Source organism: Oncorhynchus mykiss, chromosome 4 (assembly GCF_057628025.1).
Source record: "Oncorhynchus mykiss isolate SJ-2025 chromosome 4, ASM5762802v1, whole genome shotgun sequence".
NCBI classification, from domain to species: Eukaryota; Metazoa; Chordata; class Actinopteri; order Salmoniformes; family Salmonidae; genus Oncorhynchus; species Oncorhynchus mykiss.
In genome coordinates this window covers 22705718-22732061 of record NC_143025.1, presented here as the reverse complement: position 1 = coordinate 22732061, position 26344 = coordinate 22705718, and the positions used below count along the sequence as shown (strand labels likewise).

At 45.9% G+C, this 26344-nt stretch overlaps 3 protein-coding genes across 3 annotated transcripts in view; all 3 read right to left on the bottom strand.

Annotated features, from left to right (window-relative positions):
• Positions 1 to 6744, bottom strand: part of LOC110521537 (ephrin type-B receptor 1) — a 176993-nt gene extending 170249 nt beyond the window's left edge. The window contains exon 1 of the mRNA XM_021599141.3: positions 6388 to 6744. Coding sequence (XP_021454816.1) covers positions 6388 to 6445 — 58 coding nt within the window. The 5' untranslated portion in view covers positions 6446 to 6744. The remainder of the gene's footprint in view (positions 1 to 6387) is intronic.
• A 7226-nt stretch (positions 6745 to 13970) lies between these two features.
• Positions 13971 to 15069, bottom strand: LOC149983947 (uncharacterized). Its single transcript, XM_090231517.1, has one exon. It carries the CDS (start codon positions 15067 to 15069, stop codon positions 14128 to 14130), a length of 942 nt encoding a protein of 313 aa, XP_090087643.1. The 3' UTR covers positions 13971 to 14127.
• LOC149983946 (uncharacterized) lies at positions 13971 to 16574 on the bottom strand. The gene has a single exon (XM_090231516.1). The coding sequence runs from the start codon at positions 16463 to 16465 to the stop codon at positions 15497 to 15499; it is 969 nt and encodes a 322-aa protein (XP_090087642.1). The 5' UTR covers positions 16466 to 16574; the 3' UTR covers positions 13971 to 15496.
• Between the last annotated feature and the right edge of the window lie 9770 nt (positions 16575 to 26344).

Here is a 26344-nt window from a genome sequence, read left to right as displayed (position 1 = left end):
TGTTGTTTTTGTCGCACTGCTTTGCTTTATCTTGGCCAGGTCGCAGTTGTAAATGAGAACTTGTTCTCAACTGGCCTACCTGGTTAAATAAAAAAAATAAAAGGGTGTCTGCACATCTGTCAATCCATTTAAACGTGGATGTGATATCTATCCTTGAGGGAATTCAATGTTATCCTGATATTGGTAAATCAACCCTAACAACAAGGTAATTGGCACCCCAATATCTCCCCTATAGCTTATTGATCACCAAGTGCCCAAAACAGTCAAATCACCATATTGCCCTGTGGATTTGCAATAGGATAAGAAATGCATCAAAGATTGGGCTGTTAATTCAAATTTGTAATGTTCAGATATCTTTCTTCTCCTGTGTTGTTCCATACACAGACTAATAAGAGACATCAACAATAGTGCCAGAAGTATGACAGCTGTAATTTCTCTCTCCTTCTTCTTCTCCCTCTATCTCTCACTCTCTCTGAAGTCAAAATAAGTACACTCCTGAGGTCATAAACCCAAAACAAAGCATTTAAGGCTCTAATAGGGATCTAAAATGGCCACTCAGGAAGATTCACGAGGTACGTAACAGCTTTATGGCATTGTTTCCTGGGTTTAAAAAGGAAATAAGGGCTGCAACATATTAAAATAACGAGGCTGTGAATCATGAGGGGAAAGAACTGGGTGGCAAAGTGAGTCCATGTTCACACCCACAGGGAGTCCGTCTCTATCCTTACAAGAAAAGCAGGCTGAAAATCACATGATCAGCATTGTCTAAAACAGCAATGACACAATTTAATTCCTGTTCATCTACATTACTAGACATCTGAATACAAATAGGAAGGACAGAAGTAGAGATTGGCCCTCCACTGCACTAGCAACTGGAAAGACTCTCACCCAGATGGGAACACTTAAAAAAATATATATATTGAGCGATTCCTTACATAGCCACGGGAAGATGTTTGGGGGTGGGGGTGCTTAGTCTACACCAGACTTTGCATCACTAGTTGCTGAACCCTTTCTCTTCCCCACTAGGCTGGTCCTGCAGCCAAGATTGACAGCCAGTCTAACTCGGCTGCTCACTCCAGTATCGAGGAGGAAAGGAGGGCAGAGAAGAAGAGGGCTGTTGCGTTCTTTTTTCAGTACTCCTGCTTCTTAAAAATCAATACCTAATTACCTGAAAATGCTTTTTTTCAGTTTACGTCAGCGTCAACTGCAGAGACTAAGAGGGGAGAGGGGGAAGAGGGGGGCAAGGTCATTACCAACTTCCTTACTCTATCACCTTCCACATTCCTACACACTTTTTTTCCATCGTTCAAAACTTTTCCTCCCTCTTTTTCTACCATAAATCTGCTGTCCCTTGTTTTGCTCTCATTTTTCTGAAAGGGGAAAAGGGCATGCTGAACAGAGAACACCATAGATAGAATATAAGAACAGAACAGTGCCTGAGCATTCCCGAAAAGCAGCTAATAAAATTGTGCTGTATAATGTGCTCTGGGTGAATAGTTTCTAGCATTTGTTTTCTGAGTTTTATGGCTCTTGCAGTCATATGGATATTCACTGAGCAATCCTTCATTTGACCTATGACCTTTGTGGACCAGGACTAGCATGACAGAGATGAGGCACCCTTGTCTTGAAGGGTGCCTAAATGGAAAGGACAGAAATAGGATGGCGTGAAACACCAACGTATTTAGGCCTGCCTGGTCCACAATAATAAAGGCGAAGGAAAGAGAGAGACTTAAGCCTTACAACTCTTACCTACCCTACCTACCTAATTCGCTCCTGCCTCTTCTCCCTCCTCCTTTGGTCTAACACTCTCCTACTGTTGTCCCTTTGTAAACATGTATATTGACTACTATTCAATGTAATAATAGAATGTTTAAAAAACACAAAGCAAAGTCCGTAATCACAGACATTCAAACTTCAAACACAATATCAAAACAAAAACCAATTAGTCTTTTAGCCGGGGGGCTGTGAGGCACACAGAGAGCTCTGTTCGCCTTCACCAGGAGCTGCTGCTACCGCTACTGAAGACTTTAATTACCAGGAGAATGGATGAATGAATGACACAGAGAGAGAGAGGAAACAGGCCCTGGAGCAGGTCCACGCAGACATAACAATGATTCTTTGTACGGACATAAGGCCCCTGTACCCTTATGCTAAGCCCCCCTTTCCAAAGCCAAACAGGCTCAGGGGCCTCTCTCATTAGCCTGTGTCAGGGAGGAAGGGAGGGGCCCCCAATGCCACAACTTTAAGCACCATCTGTCAGAGCAGCTCACAGATTACAGCACCTGTACATAGCCCATCTATAATTTAGCCCAAACAACTACCTCTTCCCCTACTGATTTATTTATTATTTAGCTCCTTTGCACCCCATTATTTCTCTCTCTACTTTGCACATTCTTCCACTGCAAATCTACCATTCCAGTGTTTTACTTGCTATATTGCATTTACTTCACCACCATGGCCTTTTTTTTGCCTTTCAATCAATCAAATTTATTTTATATAGCCCTTCGTACATCAGCTGATATCTCAAAGTGCTGTACAGAAACCCAGCCTAAAACCCCAAACAGCAAGCAATGCAGGTGAAGAAGCACGGTGGCTAGGAAAAACTCCCTAGAAAGGCCAAAACCTAGGAAGAAACCTAGAGAGGAACCAGGCTATGTGGGGTGGCCAGTCCTCTTCTGGCTGTGCCGGGTGGAGATTATAACAAAACATGGTCAAGATGTTCAAATGTTCATAAATGACCAGCATGGTCGAATAATAATAAGGCAGAATAGTTGAAACTGGAGCAGCAGCACAGTCAGGTGGACTGGGGACACCTTTACCTCCCTTATCTCACCTCATTTGCTCACATCATATATAGACTTATTTTTCAACTGTATTATTGACTGTATGTTTGTTTTACTCCATGTGTAACTCTGTGTTGTTGTATGTGTCGAACTGCTTTGCTTTATCTTGTAAATGACAATTGTAAATGACAACTTGTTCTCAACTTGCCTACCTGGTTAAATAAAGGTGAATTTTTTTTTTTTTAAATGAAAAACCCCAGCACCGCCACCACAGCCAATGACACTCACTCAGTGACTTACACAATCCACATCCCTCACTAACTTACCACCTCTCTCATTCTCTCCTCTCTGTCCCTTTTCCAACAGGCTTGAGGCCTGAGGGAGTCAGGATAAGGCTAGGCCTGGGAGTTATGGTTTTAAGTAGAGGCAGCATTAACAAGCTAGGGGATATTGTCCATTTATTGAAGGATAGTTAATAATTAATATCTTACATGCAAGCTCATTAAAACACAGGGTGAGAGCGGGAACATGAGAGAAAAGAGGGAAATGAATAGAATACAAACGGACAGTTAGTGAGAGAAATATGCAGATGCGGTGAAAGGGAAAAGGAGGGAGGACCAGGAGGGCAAAAGATGAAAAGAGGAATGAAGAAAGACGACAAGGAAAAGACTCATTAAAACACACTGCGGATTAGATCAGAGCACTTGATTGTTTGGGTTTTTGGTGTCATTTGAATTCAGAAGACATGTTGAAATATTCACACAATTAACTGTGGAGAATAAAAGGACAGACGAAGAGAGGGAGAAGAGAATTGAAGATCCGATGGTATGGTAGGGAGAGAATGAAGCGAAACAGAGAGCAGCACACCGACTGCCTGTGAGACCGTCACTGTTGTAAGGTTGTGAGAGTTATGCTCTGGACCAATCATCACTATAAAGTTGTTTCCCATAAACAGAGGCTTGTTTAATTACTTAATCAACCAGTTCATTAGGCAGCAATTTGCCTGCAACAGGCACCAGTTTTAATTAGGACACAGAGGATCGGTTAGAGAAAGTCCTTCTGAAGGACTGGCTTGATTGGCCACACCATACCCAATGCTCGACAAGGCCAAATAAAGCTTGGGCCAGCTCATTGACAAAGCCAGGGCAATTCACTGATAGGCATTTTTAATGGCTAGATTGTCAAAGCAAGCTGTGGATATTTAATGACAATGACTGCCTAAACATTGGCCAACTCATTCATGGGGCCTGGCCACTAATAGGTGAACTAAGCAGTCCTCTACTGGGTCCGGTCCAAGGATTAGTCAGGTTATTGTCATAGCCAGGCAAATGGTAAGGGGCCTCACTATATGACCAGTCAACCCTAGTCCACATACTGAGTACAGGTTATACCTAAACACTCTTTTAGCCTTTTCAAAAACCTGCTGTGAAATATTGTATCAAATCAAAGATTAAATATTTGATACAGGGTTTTTTTCTAACCATGGTGTATATCGGTGCATTGATCTATAAGAAACCTTAAAAAACAGAGACAAGGGCATTTGATTTGTGCCCAGTGGACGGTCATTGGGTGCACGCACCACTGATGCATGTTGGCAGCCTGGTCTCATAATCTGGGTGTAACATAGTAAATGTAATCTTGGTCAAATCATATTAGTATGATATGTTGCATTTGGTATGGTTACATAAGACAGAAGGTTGGTTCGGGTGGATGTAAGTAAGTAAGTAGCCTTGCACGAGACAGAATGGCTCATAGGAGCAGGATCCTATTTCCTGTTTCTGTAGCGTGATGCAGCTTAATATACAAGTACACCCTCCTGAACAGGAAGTCAGTCTATCGCAGGGCCTTACCACCAATCAAACTCATTAATGCGGAGTGCCAAGCTGAGACATAATGGGTCCAATTTTTACAGACTTTGGTGCAATTCAGCCAGGGATTGAACTCCCAACGTTCCAATCTCAGGGTGGACACTAATTTGGTCAAGGCGCATTACGCGTGGATGGGTAAGCGTATTATGCGAATGTGTTTGAATCTCCTCACGGACAACTTTAGCATATTAGCTCATTAGCCACTTCACAACTTCTTACTAATTTCTAGCTACTTTGAAACTACTTAGCATGTTAGCTAACCCTTCCCCTAACCCAAACCTTAACCCTTTAACCTAATTCCTAACCCAGGGAACTCCATCCCTAGCAAACACAGCTGATTTTATCAAATTGCATTCTAAACTGAATATCATGATTAGGTGATTATTGGAGTCAGGTGTGTTAGCTGCGGCTGGGGCAAAACTGTGACACCAATCAGGCCCTTGAGGACTGGAATTGCCCACCCCTGCCCTAACCTAGCTAACATTAGTCCCAACAAATTGGAATTTCGAACATATACATTTAGGAAATTCTGAACATATTGTTCAAATTGCAATTAGCAACATATGAATTGTAATTTGTAACATAAATAAATGGACGGACATCCACAAATGAATACATACTATACTGAAAAATAACATATCGAACTAATTGGAGTGTCCCATATTTAGTTTACTATGTTATGTTTACCCCTGAGTCCAGGTTGGCGTTTGCTATGCTATTTACCACATCCATAGCTGATGATGCTTCACTGAGAGCGTCTAGGTATATCAATAAACCTGGTGAGACCAGCCCGACCTGTGGATTCTTCCCGAGTAGCCTACTCAAAAACATCCATATAGACAAAATCCACATTAAAAAGTTTATATTTTTTTTGAAAACCAGACAATCGTTAACATGAGAGGAACAAACCCCGCAAACCTGAAGGAAACGTATCTCATAATATAGTGTGTCGAACAGATAGCATTTAGGGGACGACCTTCTCTACAGCTAACTTCTTGACAGGCACAGCTCCACATCAAAATGTGATTCAGTGAAGTCATGATTTATGGAGGTTTAGGGGGATATAGTCAGATAAATAAATCATTATAGGTACAATGCCTGTCACCCATCTAAAACATGACCCATATGAAATATTCCACGGCGCACTGACTAACTGCATATCCTTCACCAGGGTGCCGGGGACTGGCTGTCGCACGCGTCCCTCATCTGTACTAGCCTATATTTCGGGGAGGTAATATCATATCAAATAATATTGGTGTAATTAATTGGTGTACTAGGCCTACAGATAGTTGCATTAACATTTAATTACGCCGCGGCATTTAATGATTGGTCATTAATTGAACACAATTAACCAATTGAAGCCTATAACGCAAAGATGACACACATATATATATATATATATATATATATAAATGGATTCAATGTTCATCTTGTAGCCTAATGATTGAAGGGAATGTGTGACCCAAAAGTCAAAGTCCACCATCGTCTGGTGGCAGTGGTAGGCTAAACCCACCCTCGAACCTGGGTACCTCTGCCTGCCCGGCATCCATCAGAGGCGCCACGGAACCAGCTCCAAAGTTATCCCATCTAAGATCCTAATAGCTTCCCATTCCTTTAGAAGATAAAAACATCCACGTGCTTACAATAGCCATGTTTATGTAACACATTGCGTTCAAACGCGCTCACACATAGCAATACAATATCATAACTAAAAAAGAGAAACTCCTATAATTTACCTTCCACTGCGTAAACCGTAGCAATCACGCATAAAATCGCAAACAAATCCACTGGCATGGCAAAGGTGGTCTGCCTTTCCTCTCCCTTTCAAAAAGGTGTAAACACAAGTCCTTCAGCTGCCACAGAATAGTATTCCACCAGTGCTTATTTTGAGTCACATTTCAAACCGTACTGTACGCAGTGTATGAAAACCTAATACTTGGAGGCTTGTGGCACGAAGGGAATAGGTGAAGCCGGATGCGAGAAAGACCTTGGGCCCCCTCCACGTCTCACACCCCTTGAACACCTCTTGGCCAATCACGGAAAGAAGATAGTGGATCTCAAACCAATCCCAGCAGAGGACCCGCTCAGAGTCCTACTAACATTTTCAAACTACTGAAAAGCCCCCTGTGTTGCCTTGCGCTCATTCTGAGGGGAAAGAGCAGCGACTAGTGGTCCAGAGAAAGTACTGCATGCACAGTTTCACCTGATAGGTGTTTTTAATCAAATTAATGTCAGTGATAAATGGTCTATGTAGATAATGTGATTGCATTTACCCTTTATTTCTCATCCTATTCCATAAATCTAAGCAGTCCATGATGTTTTATGGCTATGCATAGTCATGAGAGTTATTTCCATAGCCCATGATGATATACTGAATTGTCACCTGTAATATCTGTATTTGATGAGAACAAAACCCATCACATGCAGGACAGCGACCGAATCAATGCATATCTGCTTTCCTTTACAATAGACCAACTCGTTGATTAAGTAGGCTCATAGATTTATGAATGGTTTATGTCCTGCAAGAGACTATGGCGGATTTAAGAGTCTTTTCCAACAACTGTGTCCATTACTGTGTCATCATGGCTTTGCATAGGAATTTTGAACGGGTGCATTGAAGCGAAAAAGTGTTGGCCTATGAAATGGTTTGGATTTATGTGTGTAGTAGTGCAGTAGTTATAATATGAGATCGTATGACCCTGCAGTTGGATAACAGGGGAAAGATCACTTCGCCAGCCAATCAATCACGTTTAGCCTTCTTCACCTGAGGAAGAGAATAATGTTTGTGTGTGTGTGTGCACGTGCGCGCGTGCGTGCGTGTGTGTGTGTGTGTGTGTGTGTGTGTCTGCGTGCGGGCGGGCGTGTGTGTGTGTGTGTGTGTGTCTGCGTGCGTGCGGGCGTGTGTGTGTGTGCGTGTGTGTGTGTGTCTGCGTGCGTGCGTGTGTGTCTGCGTGCGTGTGTGTGTGTCTGCGTGCGTGTGTGTGTGTGTCTGCGTGTGTGCATGCGTGCGTGTGTGTGTGTGTCTGCGTGCGTGCGTGTGTTTGCGTGCGTGCGTGTGAGTGTGTGTGTGTGCGTGTGTGTGTGTGTGTCTGCGTGCGGGCGGGCGTGTGTGTGTGTGTGAGTGTGTGTGCATTTGTGTGTGTGTGTCTGCATGCGTGTGTGTGTGTGTCTGCGTGCGTGCGTGTGTGTGTGTGTCTGCGTGCGTGCGTGCGTGCGTGCGTGCGTACGGGCGTGTGTGTGTGTGTGTATGCGTGCATGCGTGCGTGTGTGTGTGTGTCTGCGTGCGTGCGTGTGTGTGTCTGCGTGCGTGCGTGTGTGTGTGTCTGCGTGCGTGCGTGCGTACGTGCGTGTGTCTGCGTGCGGGCATGTGTGTGTGAGTGTGTGTGTGCGTGCGTGTGTGTGTGTCTGCATGCATGCGTGCGTGTGTGTGTGTGTCTGCGTGCGTGTGTGTGTGTGTGTCTGCGTGCGTGCGTGCGTGTGTGTGTGTCTGCGTGCGTGCGTGCGTACGTGCGTGTGTCTGCGTGCGGGCGCGCGTGTGTGTGTGTGGGTGGGTGTCTGCGTGCGTAAGTGCGTGTGTGTGTGTGTCTGCGTGCGTGCGTGTGTGTGTGTGTCTGCGTGCGTGCGTGTGTGTGTGTGTCTGCATTGAGAATGCTGGCTAATTTGAATATTTGTTACTTTCTTCTTGGTAATTCAATTATCATTTGTGTTTGTAACATGAATATTCCATAATTACAGGACATAAGCCATAAGTGTATAAATCATTATTTTCTACCACTGATGTCCTCTATACCTTTCCCTTTCCCTATACAAACACCTTGAAAGTGGGTTGCCAGCATGAATATTAATTGCGTGCTACTTCAATGTACTTGCTGCTATTTTCTAGAATCAAACTGAATTAATATAATAAGTATTTAGAAAAATGTAGAACACTTCACGTTGTAATAGTAATTTGAGTAATAAGAATAAATAGTGTCTAAATGCATAGAGTGTTGCATTAAATGTAATCTGTATACATTTATTTCCCATTTTATATGTTAAATAATTTTGCACATTGCATGGAATATACAATTACTTGCTGCCCTCACTAATATTACTGTCTGCCTAAATGAGGGTGGAGAAGGCAAGTTTCTCTGCCCCTTCACACCCCACTGTGCTCTAACCCCTCACACCCCGCAGTGCTCTAACCCCTCACACCCCGCTGTGCTCTAACCCCTCACACCCCGCTGTGCTCTAACCCCTCACACCCCGCTGTGCTCTAACCCCTCACACCCCGCTGTGCTCTAACCCCTCACACCCCGCTGTGCTCTAACCCCTCACACCCTTGCAAGTTTCTCTGCCCCCTTCACACCCCACTGTGCTCAAACCCCTCACACCCCGCTGTGCTCTAACCCCTCACACCCCGCTGTGCTCTAACCCCTCACACGCCGCTGTGCTCTAACCCCTCACACCCCACTGTGCTCTAACCCCTCACACCCCGCAGTGCTCTAACCCCTCACACCCCGCTGTGCTCTAACCCCTCACACCCCACTGTGCTCTAACCCCTCACACCCCGCTGTGCTCTAACCCCTCACACCCCGCTGTGCTCTAACCCCTCACACCCCGCTGTGCTCTAACCCCTCACACGCCGCTGTGCTCTAACCCCTCACACCCCACTGTGCTCTAACCCCTCACACCCCGCAGTGCTCTAACCCCTCACACCCCGCTGTGCTCTAACCCCTCACACCCCACTGTGCTCTAACCCCTCACACCCCGCTGTGCTCTAACCCCTCACACCCCGCTGTGCTCTAACCCCTCACACGCCGCTGTGCTCTAACCCCTCACACCCCACTGTGCTCTAACCCCTCACACCCCGCAGTGCTCTAACCCCTCACACCCCGCTGTGCTCTAACCCCTCACACCCCACTGTGCTCTAACCCCTCACACCCCGCTGTGCTCTAACCCCTCACACCCCGCTGTGCTCTAACCCCTCACACGCCGCTGTGCTCTAACCCCTCACACCCCACTGTGCTCTAACCCCTCACACCCCGCAGTGCTCTAACCCCTCACACCCCGCAGTGCTCTAACCCCTCACACCCAGCTGTGCTCTAACCCCTCACACCCCGCTGTGCTCTAACCCCTCACACCCCGCTGTGCTCTAACCCCTCACACCCCGCTGTGCTCTAACCCCTCACACCCCGCTGTGCTCTAACCCCTCACACCCCGCTGTGCTCTAACCCCTCACACCCCGCTGTGCTCTAACCCCTCACACCCCGCTGTGCTCTAACCCCTCACACCCCGCTGTGCTCTAACCCCTCACACGCCGCTGTGCTCTAACCCCTCACACCCCACTGTGCTCTAACCCCTCACACCCCGCAGTGCTCTAACCCCTCACACCCCGCTGTGCTCTAACCCCTCACACCCCGCAGTGCTCTAACCCCTCACACCCCGCTGTGCTCTAACCCCTCACACCCCACTGTGCTCTAACCCCTCACACCCCGCTGTGCTCTAACCCCTCACACCCCGCTGTGCTCTAACCCCTCACACGCCGCTGTGCTCTAACCCCTCACACCCCACTGTGCTCTAACCCCTCACACCCCGCAGTGCTCTAACCCCTCACACCCCGCAGTGCTCTAACCCCTCACACCCCGCTGTGCTCTAACCCCTCACACCCCGCTGTGCTCTAACCCCTCACACCCCGCTGTGCTCTAACCCCTCACACCCCGCTGTGCTCTAACCCCTCACACCCCGCTGTGCTCTAACCCCTCACACCCCGCTGTGCTCTAACCCCTCACACCCCGCTGTGCTCTAACCCCTCACACCCTTGCAAGTTTCTCTGCCCCCTTCACACCCCACTGTGCTCAAACCCCTCACACCCGCTGTGCTCTAACCCCTCACACCCCGCTGTGCTCTAACCCCTCACACGCCGCTGTGCTCTAACCCCTCACACCCCACTGTGCTCTAACCCCTCACACCCCGCAGTGCTCTAACCCCTCACACCCCGCTGTGCTCTAACCCCTCACACCCCACTGTGCTCTAACCCCTCACACCCCGCTGTGCTCTAACCCCTCACACCCCGCTGTGCTCTAACCCCTCACACGCCGCTGTGCTCTAACCCCTCACACCCCACTGTGCTCTAACCCCTCACACCCCGCAGTGCTCTAACCCCTCACACCCCGCTGTTCTCTAACCCCTCACACCCCGCTGTGCTCTAATCCCTCACACCCCGCTGTGCTCTAACCCCTCACACCCCGCAGTGCTCTAACCCCTCACACCCCGCTGTGCTCTAACCCCTCACACCCCGCTGTGCTCTAACCCCTCACACCCCTCTGTGCTCTAACCCCTCACACCCCGCTGTGCTCTAACCTCTCACACCCCACTGTGCTCTAACCCCTCACACCCCGCTGTGCTCTAACCCCTCACACCCCACTGTGCTCTAACCCCTCACACCACACTGTGCTCTAACCCCTCACACCCCACTGTGCTCTAACCCCTCACACCCCGCTGTGCTCTAACCCCTCACACCGCAATGTGCTCTAACCCCTCACACCCCACTGTGCTCTAACCCCTCACACCCCACTGTGCTCTAACCCCTCACACCCCGCTGTGCTCTAACCCCTCACACCGCAATGTGCTCTAACCCCTCACACCCCACTGTGCTCTAACCCCTCACACCCCGCTGTGCTCTAACCCCTCACACGCCGCTGTGCTCTAACCCCTCACACCCCACTGTGCTCTAACCCCTCACACCCCGCAGTGCTCTAACCCCTCACACCCCGCAGTGCTCTAACCCCTCACACCCCGCTGTGCTCTAACCCCTCACACCCCGCTGTGCTCTAACCCCTCACACCCCGCTGTGCTCTAACCCCTCACACCCCGCTGTGCTCTAACCCCTCACACCCCGCTGTGCTCTAACCCCTCACACCCCGCTGTGCTCTAACCCCTCACACCCCACTGTGCTCTAACCCCTCACACCCCGCTGTGCTCTAACCCCTCACACCCCGCTGTGCTCTAACCCCTCACACCCTTGCAAGTTTCTCTGCCCCCTTCACACCCCACTGTGCTCAAACCCCTCACACCCCGCTGTGCTCTAACCCCTCACACGCCGCTGTGCTCTAACCCCTCACACGCCGCTGTGCTCTAACCCCTCACACGCCGCTGTGCTCTAACCCCTCACACCCCACTGTGCTCTAACCCCTCACACCCCGCAGTGCTCTAACCCCTCACACCCCGCTGTGCTCTAACCCCTCACACCCCACTGTGCTCTAACCCCTCACACCCCGCTGTGCTCTAACCCCTCACACCCCGCTGTGCTCTAACCCCTCACACGCCGCTGTGCTCTAACCCCTCACACCCCACTGTGCTCTAACCCCTCACACCCCGCAGTGCTCTAACCCCTCACACCCGCTGTTCTCTAACCCCTCACACCCCGCTGTGCTCTCATCCCTCACACCCCGCTGTGCTCTAACCCCTCACACCCCGCAGTGCTCTAACCCCTCACACCCCTCTGTGCTCTAACCCCTCACACCCCGCTGTGCTCTAACCCCTCACACCCCACTGTGCTCTAACCCCTCACACCCCGCTGTGCTCTAACCCCTCACACCCCACTGTGCTCTAACCCCTCACACCACACTGTGCTCTAACCCCTCACACCCCACTGTGCTCTAACCCCTCACACCCCGCTGTGCTCTAACCCCTCACACCGCAATGTGCTCTAACCCCTCACACCCCACTGTGCTCTAACCCCTCACACCCCACTGTTCTCTGCCCTCTCACACCCCGCTGTGCTCTAACCCCTCACACATCGCTGTTCTCTGCCCCCTCACACTTCACTGTGCTCTGCCCCCTCACACCCCACTGTTCTCTGCCCCCTCACACCCCACTCTTCTTCGTCCCCTCACACCCCACTGTTCTCTGCCCTCTCACATCCTGCTGTGCTCGGCCCCCTCACACCCGCTGTGCTCTGACCCCTCACACATCGCTGTTCTCTGCCCCCTCACACTCCACTGTGCTCTGCCCCCTCACACCCCACTGTGCTCTGCCCCCTCACACCCCACTGTTCTCTGCCCCCTCACACCCCACTGTGCTCTGCCCCCTCACATGCCACTGTGTGGCACTGAAGAGCTGTTCTACAGGCACAAGGTAACAAAACTCTCCCCCACTCCCATCCACACACACACACACACACACACACACATTTAGTGTGTGCTGTTACATTAGTTCACCCACTAGTCTTCATTAGCACACCTCACACATGCTCCCATTACATCTCCTTTAATTCGTAGATCTGCGGCTATTACACATATATTTATATATTTGCTGGCTGCCCACACCAACCCACCCCATGCCTATTTTCTCCCCCAGCCTGACTCCCCTTCCTGCCCCCTCCCCTACGCCCTGCCTCCCCATTACGAGGGTCCTGCTTCAACAAGTGGCATACTCCCTGCACCTCCTCCCGTCCCCTTGGGACACTGATGTACACAGGGCCTGCTGACGGAGCCTGATCCTCTCTTATCAATACAGCAGCTCCGCTCACCTGCTCTACTTTCAACTACAGCCCTGTGCCGACTCTGTGGAGCTGGCTGACCTTTAGATGGTAGCAACCAGATAGTGTTGAAAAACATTTCTGCGCCCAATCCTACACACAGCTGCACATAAACGCACAGTGATGCACCACCTACACAGACACACGCACAAGCACGTACCGCAACCCTCTGCGCACACACACGTATCGCAACCCTGCAAGCACACACACACACACACACACACACACACACACACACACACACACACACAATTGATATGTGCTATCAGCTCAAGGTAGCTAACCAGTGGTACAGAAGACACAGGAACAGAAGCCATGTATGAAACAGATGCATGAGATTGGTCAGCGCATTAATACTATACCACAGTTATAAAACTCTACAACCTTATCAATGAACCTGTCAGAGGTCCTCTCCTAATACCCTTCCTCTTCAGAACCCTCCAATATCCAATCACAACAATATCCTCACACAACAGCCCCTTTTTACACAGGACCCCCTTTAAAGAGGAACCCACTGTATGGCGCACATAGGGCGGCGTACAATTGGCCCCGCGTCATCCGGGTTAGGGTTAGGCCGGGGTAGGCCGTCACGGTAAAATAAGAATTGGTTCTTAACTGACTTGCCTAGTTCAATTAATGTTAAATAAAAATTAAATAAAAAAGTACATAGTACATAGTGCACTACACGCCTTGACTCAGTGAGAAACTCAGTGTATCTGCTAGTCTTGTTATTGCCCGGGGGGGGGGGGGGGTGTATGTGTGCCGAAGTCCCACACTACAGAACATTATGAATGCTGGTTTGTCTCAATTTTTGTTACTTTATTATGTGGTAATCAAATATTTTTTGTGTTTGTAACATGAGTAGACATTAATTACTGGTAATAAGCCAACTATAAGAGTAAAAATCATTATTTCTACCACTGTGCATTATGCAGATAAATATGATTTTATTAATTCATCTCTTCAGCTCAAAATCTCCCCGTTGCTTTAACAGATCATCAAAGTCACTTTCAGTATGCAGAAAGAAGTATTTACTCTGCTCAATGTCCTGAGCAGCAATGATCCGGGCCAGCAGAAAGTCTTCAATGACCTTGGATTCACAGGGCCTGTGTTGAACTCTGTGTGTGACGTTCCTGTAGGGTTCAATGACCAGGAGCCCAGACATGCCGTTGGATTTCGTCAACGAGGGGGTCTCCTGAATATTTCTCTGTAGGAACTCTGTATAAGTCTTTATCAAACCAGGGATACTAAGTTGATAGTACTGGTTCAGTACATCTACAGGGCCTTCTGGTAAGGCAGTTATACGGAACCAATGGATCCGCATGTGCATGTGGAACGCTGCCCCGTTCAGCCACTGCTTCACACCAGCGGAGCTCATGCTACTCTCTATGACCAACTTTGAATAGAAGTTATCCAGTTCCTGTTTAAGCTTCTGGTCATAATGTTTGAGGAGCTCTGCCATCCTCTTCTTATCATTGGCTATACCAGGAACTTGCTTTAGGTACTCACTGACAATAGGGCCGATTTCTGAAGAGTAATCCGCTCCAAAGATCCTCCTTATGGGGTCTATGTATGACCTTTGCTCATGGATCTGGTGAGTCAAGACCTCAAAGAGCAGTGACAGCGCCAGCGCCACAATACCCAGACCTCCCAGGCTCACCTTGGTGCTCCCTCCAAATGCAGACGTCAGATCCTGGTTAAAGGCTGTTAGTTGCTCAGCCGACATGTTCTGCTGGATGGCTGCATATTGATGTTCCAGAGCAGCAGTGGAGTTGCGGGATAGGAAGTTGGTGAGGGTTCTGTCCAGGGAGATGTCAGGAACGATGCCTGCATGGCTGGCTACCTCAAACAGACAGTTTATAGTTTCTGAAGATGGACTGCATGCTTTGTTACCCATGTTTGGGCTGTGCTGTCTGTCTAACACGCTCGCTCCTCTTTCCTAAGACTTTGTCGAATACTGCCTGTTTATTTAAACACATGATGGGCTCAGAGTCTGAAGGACATTGTCCCGGCTAGGACAAACATCTAATAACCAAACAGCGGAATCTAGGGTTATTAGATGTCGGAAAATCTTTCAGCCAATGAAAAATCAGGTCATTGACTGATGCTGACTTCAGACACAAACAGTACATACATTTATGCTGACACAGACTCAGCGTCTGGTTACACAATGCATTCTTTATCTAGCCATCCCAAAATATAAAATGCACCGCTACCTTTGATACTACCACTACACCCTTTAAATTAACTTATTCCATTACTTTCCAGATTGCAGCTAACATTAAATCACCTTAATTACAGTCATGATTGACTGTTCTTTTTGGCTATGAATTACTTTTCTGCAATTCAAAACCTTCCCGTTGGTTGATCAGTTTATAAAAGTCATGTTCAGACTGCAGAAAGAAGTCTTTGCTCTCTTCAATCTCCTGAGCAGCAATGATCCGGGTCAGCAGAGCGTCTCCAATGACCTTGGACTCACAGGGACTGTGTTGAACTCTGTGTGTGACGTTCCTGTGGGGCTCAACGACCAGGAGCCCTGGCATGCTGTTGGCTCCTGGCTCTGGTGGTATCTCCTGGATATTTTTGCGTAGGTGGGCTGTATAGAGCTTGACCAGGCTTGTGAATGCAGTCTTGTAGGAGAGACGCAGTGCTTCTGCTGAGCCTCGTGGAACGGAGCCCAATCGGATCTCATGGATCCTCATGTGCAGGTGGAAAGAGGCCCCACACAGCCACTGTTTCATGGCCACTGACCCCATGCGTTTCTTGTTCGTCATCCTCTCAAAATGGTCAATCAGCTCATACTTCAGGTACTGGTCATAGAGCTCTGTCACCTCTGCCATCTTGTTCATGTCATTGGCTATCTCAGGGACCAGCTTCAGGTATTCACTGATGAGGGACCCAATTCTTGAGGAATTGCCGATTCCAAAGATCATTTTGGTAGGGTCCATAGCATTCTTGCTGTCCCCATGCCTTTTTGCCTTGTGGGCTAAGACATCAAAGAGTAGAGACAGGGCTAGTGCCACAACACCCACACCCCCCAAGGCCACATTTGTGTTCCCTCCCAATAAAGACGTCAGGTCCTGGTTGAAAACAGAGAGTTGTTCAGCAGACAAGTGTTGCTGAATGTCTGCATAATGTTGTTCGAGAGCAGCACTTGAGTCCAGGGATAGGAAGCTTTGCAGTGTGTCATCCAGAGAGATATCAGGAACCAAGCTGCCTGCCCTGGCAACTGAGAACAGGTTGTCTATGGTTGCTGAAGATGGGAGGCAAGAAGTGATGCTTCTGAGCAGCATTATTCTCTTTCAGTAACTATCTTACTAATACTCTCTATATCACCTACTTTCTGGTGATTTCACTCTCATCTCAGCATCCGTAATATAATGATGAAACTAAATTACACTGGTTGTGTATTTGAACAGCAAGTCTGTGGAGGACATTGTCCTGTTAAAGTCAATATTTGTTGACCCTTTTGGAGTTCATGGACCAACTCAAAAAGAACATACTGTGAAATGTAGACCACCATTTGAAAAAATAAGTCATCTGATGACATTGGACAACAAAAAACAGGCCAGCACCACTGCACTGACACGTATTCCACGTTGCAGTTCAGTTTACATGTATACCTGAGACACTATGCACTAATTCAAGCCAACCTACATGTTGTATGTGAATGTGGGCTCAAGTGAAGATGGGGTTTAGGTAAAGAATATCCTTACAGATGTGCATGAAAAGGTGGCATATGAGCATGAAAAAGGGCACACACACACACACACACACACACAGGTTCTGTTCTGATAGACTTGTATAAAGGAACTTACGCAAAAAGTAGAATCCTTGTTACTCTGCATTATTCAGGCTGGACCTACAAACAAGATCAAATCAGATACATAATTATTCTCTCAATGTCACATTATATTTTAAAATGTGTTGGCAGCTGTAATTCATAGAAAAACACTTTATTGGAAAAGTAGCAGGCCTAAACGTTTGCATGATCCAGGATATAAAGGGTAAACATCAACACTCCTGGGAGCAGTGGCCCAATAAAAGAAACCACCTCGGTTTTCAAGGAGTATTGGAAACATTCCCTGGAGCCCTGCATCCTCTAACTACAGTGCCTTGCAAAAATATTCATCCCCCTTGGCGTTTTTCCTATTTTGTTGCATTACAACCTGTAATTTAAATTGATTTTTATGTGGATGTCATGTAATGGACATAACCAAAATAGTCCAAATTGGGGAAGTGAAATAAAAAAACGTTCAAATGGAAAAGCGGTGTGTGCATATGTATTCACCCCCTTTGCTATGAAGCCGCTAAATAAGATCTGGTGCAACAAATTACCTTCAGAAGTCACATAATTAGTTAAATAAACTCCACCTGTGTGCAATCTAAGTGTCACATGATCTGTCACATGATCTCAGTATATATACACCTGTTCTGAAAGGCCCCAGAGTCTGCAACACCACTAAGCAAGGGGCACCACCAAGCAAGCGGAACCATGAAGACCAAGGGGCTCTCCAAACAGGTCAGGGACAAAGTTGTGGAGAAGTACAGATCAGGGTTGGGTTATAAATACATTTCAGAAACTTTGAACATCCCACAGAGCGTCATTAAATCCATTATAAAAAATTTTTAAGAATATGGCACCACAACAAACCTGCCAAGAGAGGGCCGCCCACCAAATCTCACGGACCAGGCAAAGAGGGCATTATTCAGAGAGGCAACAAAGAGCCCAAAGATAACCCTGAAGGAGATGCAAAGCTCCACAGTGGAGATTGGAGTATCTGTCCATAGGACCACTTTAAGCCGTACACTGCACAGAGCTGGGCTTTATGGAAGAGTGACCAGAAAAAAATAATCAAACTCATTTGGTGATCGCCAAAAGACATGTGGGAGACTCCCCAATCATATGGAAGAAGGTACTCTGGTTCAATGTAACTTTTTGGCCATCAAGGAAAACGCTATGTCTGGCACAAACCCAACACATCTCATCACCCCTAGAACACTATGTTTTTCATTGGCAGGGACTTTAAAACTGGTGAGAATTGAAGGAATGATGGATGGCGTTGTGAGAAACCTGTTTCAGTCTTCCAGATATTTGAGACTGGGGTGAATTTTCACCTTCCAGCAGGACAATGACCCTAAGCATACTGCTAAAGCAACACTCGAGTGGTTAAAGGAGAAACATTAAAATGTCTTGGAATGGCCTAGTCAAAGCCCAGACCTCAATCCAATTGAGAATATGTGGTATGACTTAAAGATTGCTGCACACCAGCAGAACCCATCCAACTTGAAGGAGCTGGAGCAGTTTTGCCTTGAAGAATAGAAAAAAATCCCAGTGGCTAGATGTGCCAAGCTTATAGAGCAATACCCCAAGAGACTTGCAGCTGTAATTGCTGCAAAAGTTGGCTCTACGAAGTAGAGGGGGGTGAATAGTTATGCACGCTCAAGTGTTCTGTTTTTTTTGTCTTATTTCTTGTTTGTTTCACAATAAAAAATATTTTGCATCTTCAAATTAGTAGGCATGTTGTGTAAGTCAAATGATATAAACCCCCCGAAAATCCATTTTAATTCCAGGTTGTAGGGCAACAAAATAGAAAAAATGGCAAGGGTGCTGAATACTTTCGCAAGCCACTGTATCTACATGTTTCATGCAGACCACCATAGTCCCTGTGCCCAAGAATGCCAAGGTAACCTGCCTAAATGACTACCTCCCCGTAGCACTCACGTATGTAGCCATGAAGTGCTTTGAAAGGCTGGTCATGGGCTCACATCAACACCATCATCCTGGAAACCCTAGACCAACTCCAATTCACATATGGCCCCAACAGATCCACAGATGACGCAAGCTTAATTGCACGTCACACTGCCCCTTCCCACTTGGACAAAAGGAACACCTACGTGAGAATGCTGTTCATTGACAACAGCTCAGCGTTAAACACCATAGTGCCCACAAAGCTCATCGCTAAGCTGAGGACCCTAGGACTAAACAACATGCGTGCTTAGTCCCTGCCTGTGCTTCCAGTTTGCTGATGACACAAACAGTGGTAGGCCTGATCACCAACAAAGATTAACCAAGTTCCTGGCCCTAGAAGAAGATTTGGCCGTTTTCAAGCAAAATTCCTGCAATTCTACACATTTTGTCATGGGACAGATATAAAACGTTGTTGATTTAAAGGCCCAGTTTTATATATATTCAGTACCAGTCAAAAGTTTGAACACACCAACTCAATCCAGGGATTTTCTTTATTTTTACTATTTTCTACATTAAAGAATAATAGTGAAGACATCAAAACTATGAAATAACACATATGGAATCAAGTGTTAAACAAATCAAAATATATTTTATATTTATATTCTTTGAAGTAGCCACCCTTTGCCTTGAATGACAGCTTTGCACACTCTTGGCATTCTCTCAACCAGCTTCATGAGGTAGTCACCTGGAATGCGTTTCAATTAACAGGTGTGCCTTGTTTAAAGTTAATTTGTGGAATTTCTTTCCTTCTTAATGCGTTTGAGCCAATCAGTTGTGTTGTGATAAGGTAGGGGTGGTATTTGGTAACAGACCGAGTCCATATTATGGCAAGAACAGCTCAAATAAGCAAAGAGAAATGACATTCCGTCAATACTTTAAGACACGAAGGTCAGTCAAGACGGAAAATTTCAAAAACGTTGAATGTTTCTTCAAATGAAGTCACAAAAACCATCAAGTGCTATGATTACACTGGCTCTCATGAGGACCGCCACAGGAAAGGAAGACCCAGCGTTACCTCTACTGCAGAGGATAAGTTCATTAGAGTTAAATGCACCTCAGCTTATAGCCCAAATACATGCTTCACAGAGTTCAAGTAACAGACACATCTCAACATCAACTGTTCAGAGGAGACTGCATGAATCAGGCCTTCATTGTCGAATTGCTGCAAAGAAACCACAACTAAAGGACACCAATAAGAAGAAGAGACTTGCTTGGGCCAAGAAACACAAGCAATGGACATTAGACTGGTGGAAATCTGAGAGAATGGCATGAGTGTGAAAAACTTTGACTACATTGAAGAATCTAAAATGTATTTATATATAAATATATATATAAAAAAAAAAAAATATATATATATATATATATATATATATATATATATATATAAAATACACATTTTTGGTTACTACATATTTCTAGATGTGTTATTTCATAGTTTTGACATCTTTACTATTATTCTACAATGTAGAAAATAGTAAAAATAAAGAAAAACTAGAATGAGTAGGTGTGTCCAAACTTTTGACTGGTACTATATATATGATTTATACAGTGCCTTGCGAAACTATTCAGCCCCCTTGAACTTTGCGACCTTTTGCCACATTTCAGGCTTCAAACATAAAGATATAAAACTGTATTTTTTTGTGAAGAATCAACAACAAGTGGGACACAATCATGAAGTGGAACGACATTTATTGGATATTTCAAACTTTTTTAACAATCAAAAACTGAAAAATTGGGCGTGCAAAATTATTCAGCCCCTTAAGTTAATACTTTGTAGCGCCACCTTTTGCTGCGATTACAGCTGTAAGTCGCTTGGGGTATGTCTCTATCAGTTTTGCACATCGAGAGCTCAGTGAGGTTGGATGGAGAGCATTTGTGAACAGCAGTTTTCAGTTCTTTCCACAGATTCTCGATTGGATTCAGGTCTGGACTTTGACTTGGCCATTCTAACACCTGGATATGTTTATTTTTGAACCATTCCATTGTAGATTTTGCTTTATGTTTTGGATCATTGTCTTGTTGGAAGACAAATCTCCGTCCCAGTCTCAGGTCTTTTGCAGACTCCATCAGGTTTTCTTCCAGAATGGTCCTGTATTTGGCTCCATCCATCTTCCCATCAATTTTAACCATCTTCCCTGTCCCTGCTGAAGAAAAGCAGGCCCAAACCATGATGCTGCCACCACCATGTTTGACAGTGGGTATGGTGTGTTCAGGGTGATGAGCTGTGTTGCTTTTACGCCAAACATAACGTTTTGCATTGTTGCCAAAAAGTTTAATTTTGGTTTCATCTGACCAGAGCACCTTCTTCCTTAGACCAATGTCATTCATGCTCCCTGTCGCCAGGAATCCCTCCTTTGCCCCTTCTAACCTTGATAACACCTTTGAGCGATGGGGAGAGTTGGGGATAAGTACCATAGGGGATTTATACATAGAAGGGACCTTTGCTTCCTTTGAGTTGCTGAGGGAAACTTATAACCTTCCAAGAAGTAATTTTTTCAGATACCTACAAATTAGAGACTACGTTAGAAAACACCTCCCAACATTTGGGAATGCTAAACCTTCCATGTTTGACGGATGCATAAAAATATGCCCCACCTCCGATAAACTGATATCGCGTCTATATGATGCTTTTCAATCTGTTAGCACACCTTCCACTGATGCCATCAAGGCAAAATGGGAGGAAGAACTAGGGACTGACATCTCGGTGGCAGACTGGGAAGAGAGCTTGGAGTATATCCACACATGCTCTATTAATTCCAGACATCGTCTCATACAATTCAAGGTATTACACAGATTACACTATTCCAAAACTAAACTGCATAGGATATTTCCTGAGACATCCCCTACATGTGATAAATGTCAGGCTACGCAGGGTACACTACTCCACTGCTTTGCCCTATGCTCTAGCTTGCATGGTTATTGGAGTGGAATTTTTGGGATCCTCTCTGAAGTTTTGGAGACTTCAATAGATCCAGACCCGCTTCTGATAATCCTGGGAGTATCTGAGTCCCTAAACGGATTAACCAACCCCCAAAAACAACTAATCTCGTACGGTCTCATCTCGGCAAAAAAACTAATCTTGTTGTTTTGGAAGAGGAGGGAAGCGCCCTCTACCAAATTATGGCTCAGTGAATTGGCAAACACTGTACACTTAGAAAGAATTAGATATATTCTGAACAATAAATTATCAACATTTGATCAAATCTGGCAGCCTTTCCTCTCCTACTTGGACGAGTCGGCGCTGTGAATTTGTACTTATTAACGCACTCTCAATTGTAATATTTTAATCTACCTTTGGGCAGCATGTGCTGGCCCTGCCACCCGAGCAGTTGGGGGGGGGGGGGGGGGGGGGGGGGGGGTTTGGGGGAATAAGGGGGGGGTAGGGGGGACATCTTCCCTCTTTCTTTCTACGTGTCCTTGTTTTGTATGTCGTGTTTTGTATTATTTGTTCTGCACCCAGGACTCTGGGTCTTGTTGTTCCTTTATGCTCTTTTATGTTTAGATAAGAATTGTATACCTGTCTTGTATACCTTATACACCATTCTTGTGTGTGTTTAATAAAAAATATTTGAAACGAAGAGCACCTTCTTCCACATGTTTGGTGTGTCTCCCAGGTGGCTTGTGGCAAACTTTAAACGACACTTTTTATGGATATCTTTAAGAAATGTCTTTCTTCTTGCCACTCTTCCATAAAGGCCAGATTTGTGCAATATACGACTGATTGTTGTCCTATGGACAGAGTCTCCCACCTCAGCTGTAGATCTCTGCAGTTCATCCAGAGTGATCATGGGCCTCTTGGCTGCATCTCTGATCAGTCTTCTCCTTGTATGAGTTGAAAGTTTAGAGGGACGGCCAGGTCTTGGTAGATTTGAAGTGGTCTGATACTCCTTCCATTTCAATATTATCGCTTGCACCCTGCTCCTTGGGATGTTTAAAGCTTGGGAAATCTTTTTGTATCCAAATCCGGCTTTAAACTTCTTCACAACAGTATCTCGGACCTGCCTGGTGTGTTCCTTGTTCTTCATGATGCTCTCTGCGCTTTTAACAGACCTCTGAGACTATCACAGTGGAGGTGCATTTATACGGAGACTTGATTACACACAGGTGGATTGTATTTATCATCATTAGTCATTTAGGTCAACATTGGATCATTCAGAGATCCTCACTGAACTTCTGGAGAGAGTTTGCTGCACTGAAAGTAAAGGGGCTGAATAATTTTGCACGCCCAATTTTTCAGTTTTTGATTTGTTAAAAAAGTTTGAAATATCCAATAAATGTTGTTCCACTTCATGATTGTGTCCCACTTGTTGTTGATTCTTCACAAAAAAATACAGTTTTATATCTTTATGTTTGAAGCCTGAAATGTGGCAAAAGGTCGCAAAGTTCAAGGGGGCCGAATACTTTCGCAAGGCACTGTAAGTCCAAAAATGTATGTAGCAACCACAGATTGCCATTGTAAGTATACCAAAAGTGTGCTAGATTGAGCATGTGTCCATTAGGACTATGTTTTTTATCAGCATCAATTAGATTGAGCAATAAATGCCTAATTTTTATTCCATAGGCTGGTATCCGCACAATGCAGCTGTTGCAACAGCGAAATGTTTCACTGGCTGTCCACTTGTTTCAAAAACAATGATTGATAGGCAGTTTAAACTTCTTGAATTCATCCATTATTTGGCTCAAATAGACATTTAGAGTTGTGAACAGCCATCCACAATAACCACAATCCGTAAGGCGCAAATAGCTAAATGAGAGAGCAGCAGTGTGATTCACAGCAATGCGCTATGTAGATATCAATAATAAGTTATATCCGTATCGCCGTAGACTACATCCTTACCTCCAAGCATTTTTTCAAATTTTTGGATGCCAACAACAGTCGCACCATTGGAAGACATAGCTTGGACTGTAGACTACAAAATATTTTTTTACACAAACATCCTTTCTGAATTTAAAAGTAATCCTCAAAGTAATCATGTCCTTTTTCAAAAGTATCTGTAATCTGATAACAATATTTTTGCTGGTAAAGTAACAGATTATAGTTACAGTTTTTTTGTAATCCCTTACATGTAACGGATTACATATCACAGGTGAAGAAGCCATGTAATCCTTTACTCCCCAACCCTGACCACGTGACAGACATCCGGCTTCTTCACCAGACATGACACTTGGCATTCAGGCCAAAGAGTTCAATCTTGGTTTCATCAGACCAGAGAATATTGTTTCTCATAGTCTGAGTCCTTTATGTGCCTTTGGCAATCTCCAAGCTAGTAGCCATGTGCCTTTTACTGAGGACTGGCTTCCGTCTGACCACTCTACCATAAAGGCCTGATTGGTTGAGTGTTGCAAAGATGGTTGTCCTTCTCCACAGAGGAACTCTGGAGCTCTGTCAGAGTGACCATCGGGTCTTGGTCACCTCCCTCCATAAGGCCCTTCTTCGTTGATTGGCCGGGCAGCCAGCTCTAGGAAGAGTTTTGGTGGTTCCAAACTTCTAAAACTGCAAACCATGAAGAAAATATTCCAATAGAATCATCCTCTAAATAAAACCAAAGCAATATCACAAATGAAAGGGATGTGCTAAATGACATGGGCAGGCACACAACCATGAAGCTACTACTGGACAGGGAAGCAGATCCCAACTCATCCAGTGTGCCCATGCCTGTCTTCTTCCTGGTATCAAGGCAAGCCACATCCAGACTGTCAGGCGTCTGCTGGAGTGTGGAGCAAGTGCCTGCCGTCAGAGGTGGGTTATCTCTCACCTGTCTTTTACTCTTTCTCACTCTGAGTTAGCCCCACTAACAAAACATATTGGCTACTCCTAGCTGGCTCTAGTTGACTACACAGAGTTGATGTTTCAATATGACTGTGGTTGCTGGAATGGCTTAATGGTGACAAAAGGCTAGGGCGGTTGGTTGGTCTATTCCAGTGGAAAGTTACATTCAAATATCTCCTCTCATCTCTTGTGTTCCAGCAAAAGGGATTATATCCTCTGCACTTCGCTGCAGCTCTCACCAGGGCAGAGGGCCCAAAGATCACAGAGCTGCTGCTGCACACCGTGGGAGGGAGTTTGAAATAAGTAGGTTACCACTCTACTACTTCTCTCCTCCTCCCCTAGTCCCCTTATGTAATCATTCTAAACTTGGCATAGGGTTTTCTCCCAACTCTCCATGACGGTTCAGTGAGATCTCTCGCTGTGTTTAACACCAACCACTTAATTATTTCCATTGGATTTCCCCTCTCACACCCTCTCCATCCCTCAGTAGCCATTTAGTACATGAATACCCTGTTATAATATGTGAGGAGTAAATCTGAATCCGTCTTTTTCATGGCACAATGTGAAATGTTCCTGCTCTGTTCTCTTACATTCATTTGGTCCCTTCAATTGTTCACAGACTGAGCTGTTTTGAACCAGAAGGTTTTGTCCTCCAATAAAGAGTTAATTTGCTGTAACAAGGGCGTTCTAAGCTTGCAACGATTATGGGAAGGCGGGGAGCTGCCAATTTCAGCTGGATGGGAGGAAGGAAGGAAGGGAGCACATCCTTGAGAGGAGCTGGAACACATTGGGAGGGAGGGAGGGAGGGAGGGAGGGAGGGAGGGAGGGAGGGGAGCTGGAAGAAATGCTGGGGGGCATGAAAGGAGCTGGTTGGGACATCACACACAGTCAGGCTGGGATGAGTTGGTTCGGATGAGCATGTGTGTGTGGGGGGGGGTTCAGACACTTGTTATAGTCTAGTAGGCCAGGTTCTCCCAAACTTGGTCCTGCCCCCCCTCCCCACGGGGTGCAAGTTTTGGTTTTGCCCTAGCACTACACAGCCGATTAAAATAACCAACTCATTATCAAGCTTTTATTATTTGGATCAGCTGTGTAGTGATAGTGCAAAACCCAAACGTGCACCTGGGGGGGGCCCCAGGCCCAGTTTGGGAAACCCTGAACTACTAGACTACAACATGGGGTGACCCCTTGTATTAGGCTCCTGTACGAGTTCAGACAAGGAAATTACACATTTAAAGCTATACAAGTTTTAGTCACTAGATGGAAGCAAAGGCATTGTTATTGCATGTACATGAGAAAAGGGTTTTGAAACAGAAAAAAAGGTCTGAGGTTAACACAGGCTTAGGAGATCGTATACGTTTTGTTCTAAGAGATAATAGCAGTCCGTTAACATGACCTTTATGAATTATGAAGCGTTTGTGATTTACGTGCTTTTTTTATAACAGATTCTCCAGAGTTCACTAAATATTCATCAGTTAACGTCAATTTATCTCAATGAACAAAACATACAAGATCTCCTAAGCCTGTCTAAACCTCAGACCTTATTTTCTGTGTTTCTTCCAAAACCCTATTCTTTCCCCATTGATTTTTCCAATAGCAATGGCTGAACAAACCAGAGGTAACTTATCAGAATCTTGAGAGGTTCAAGGA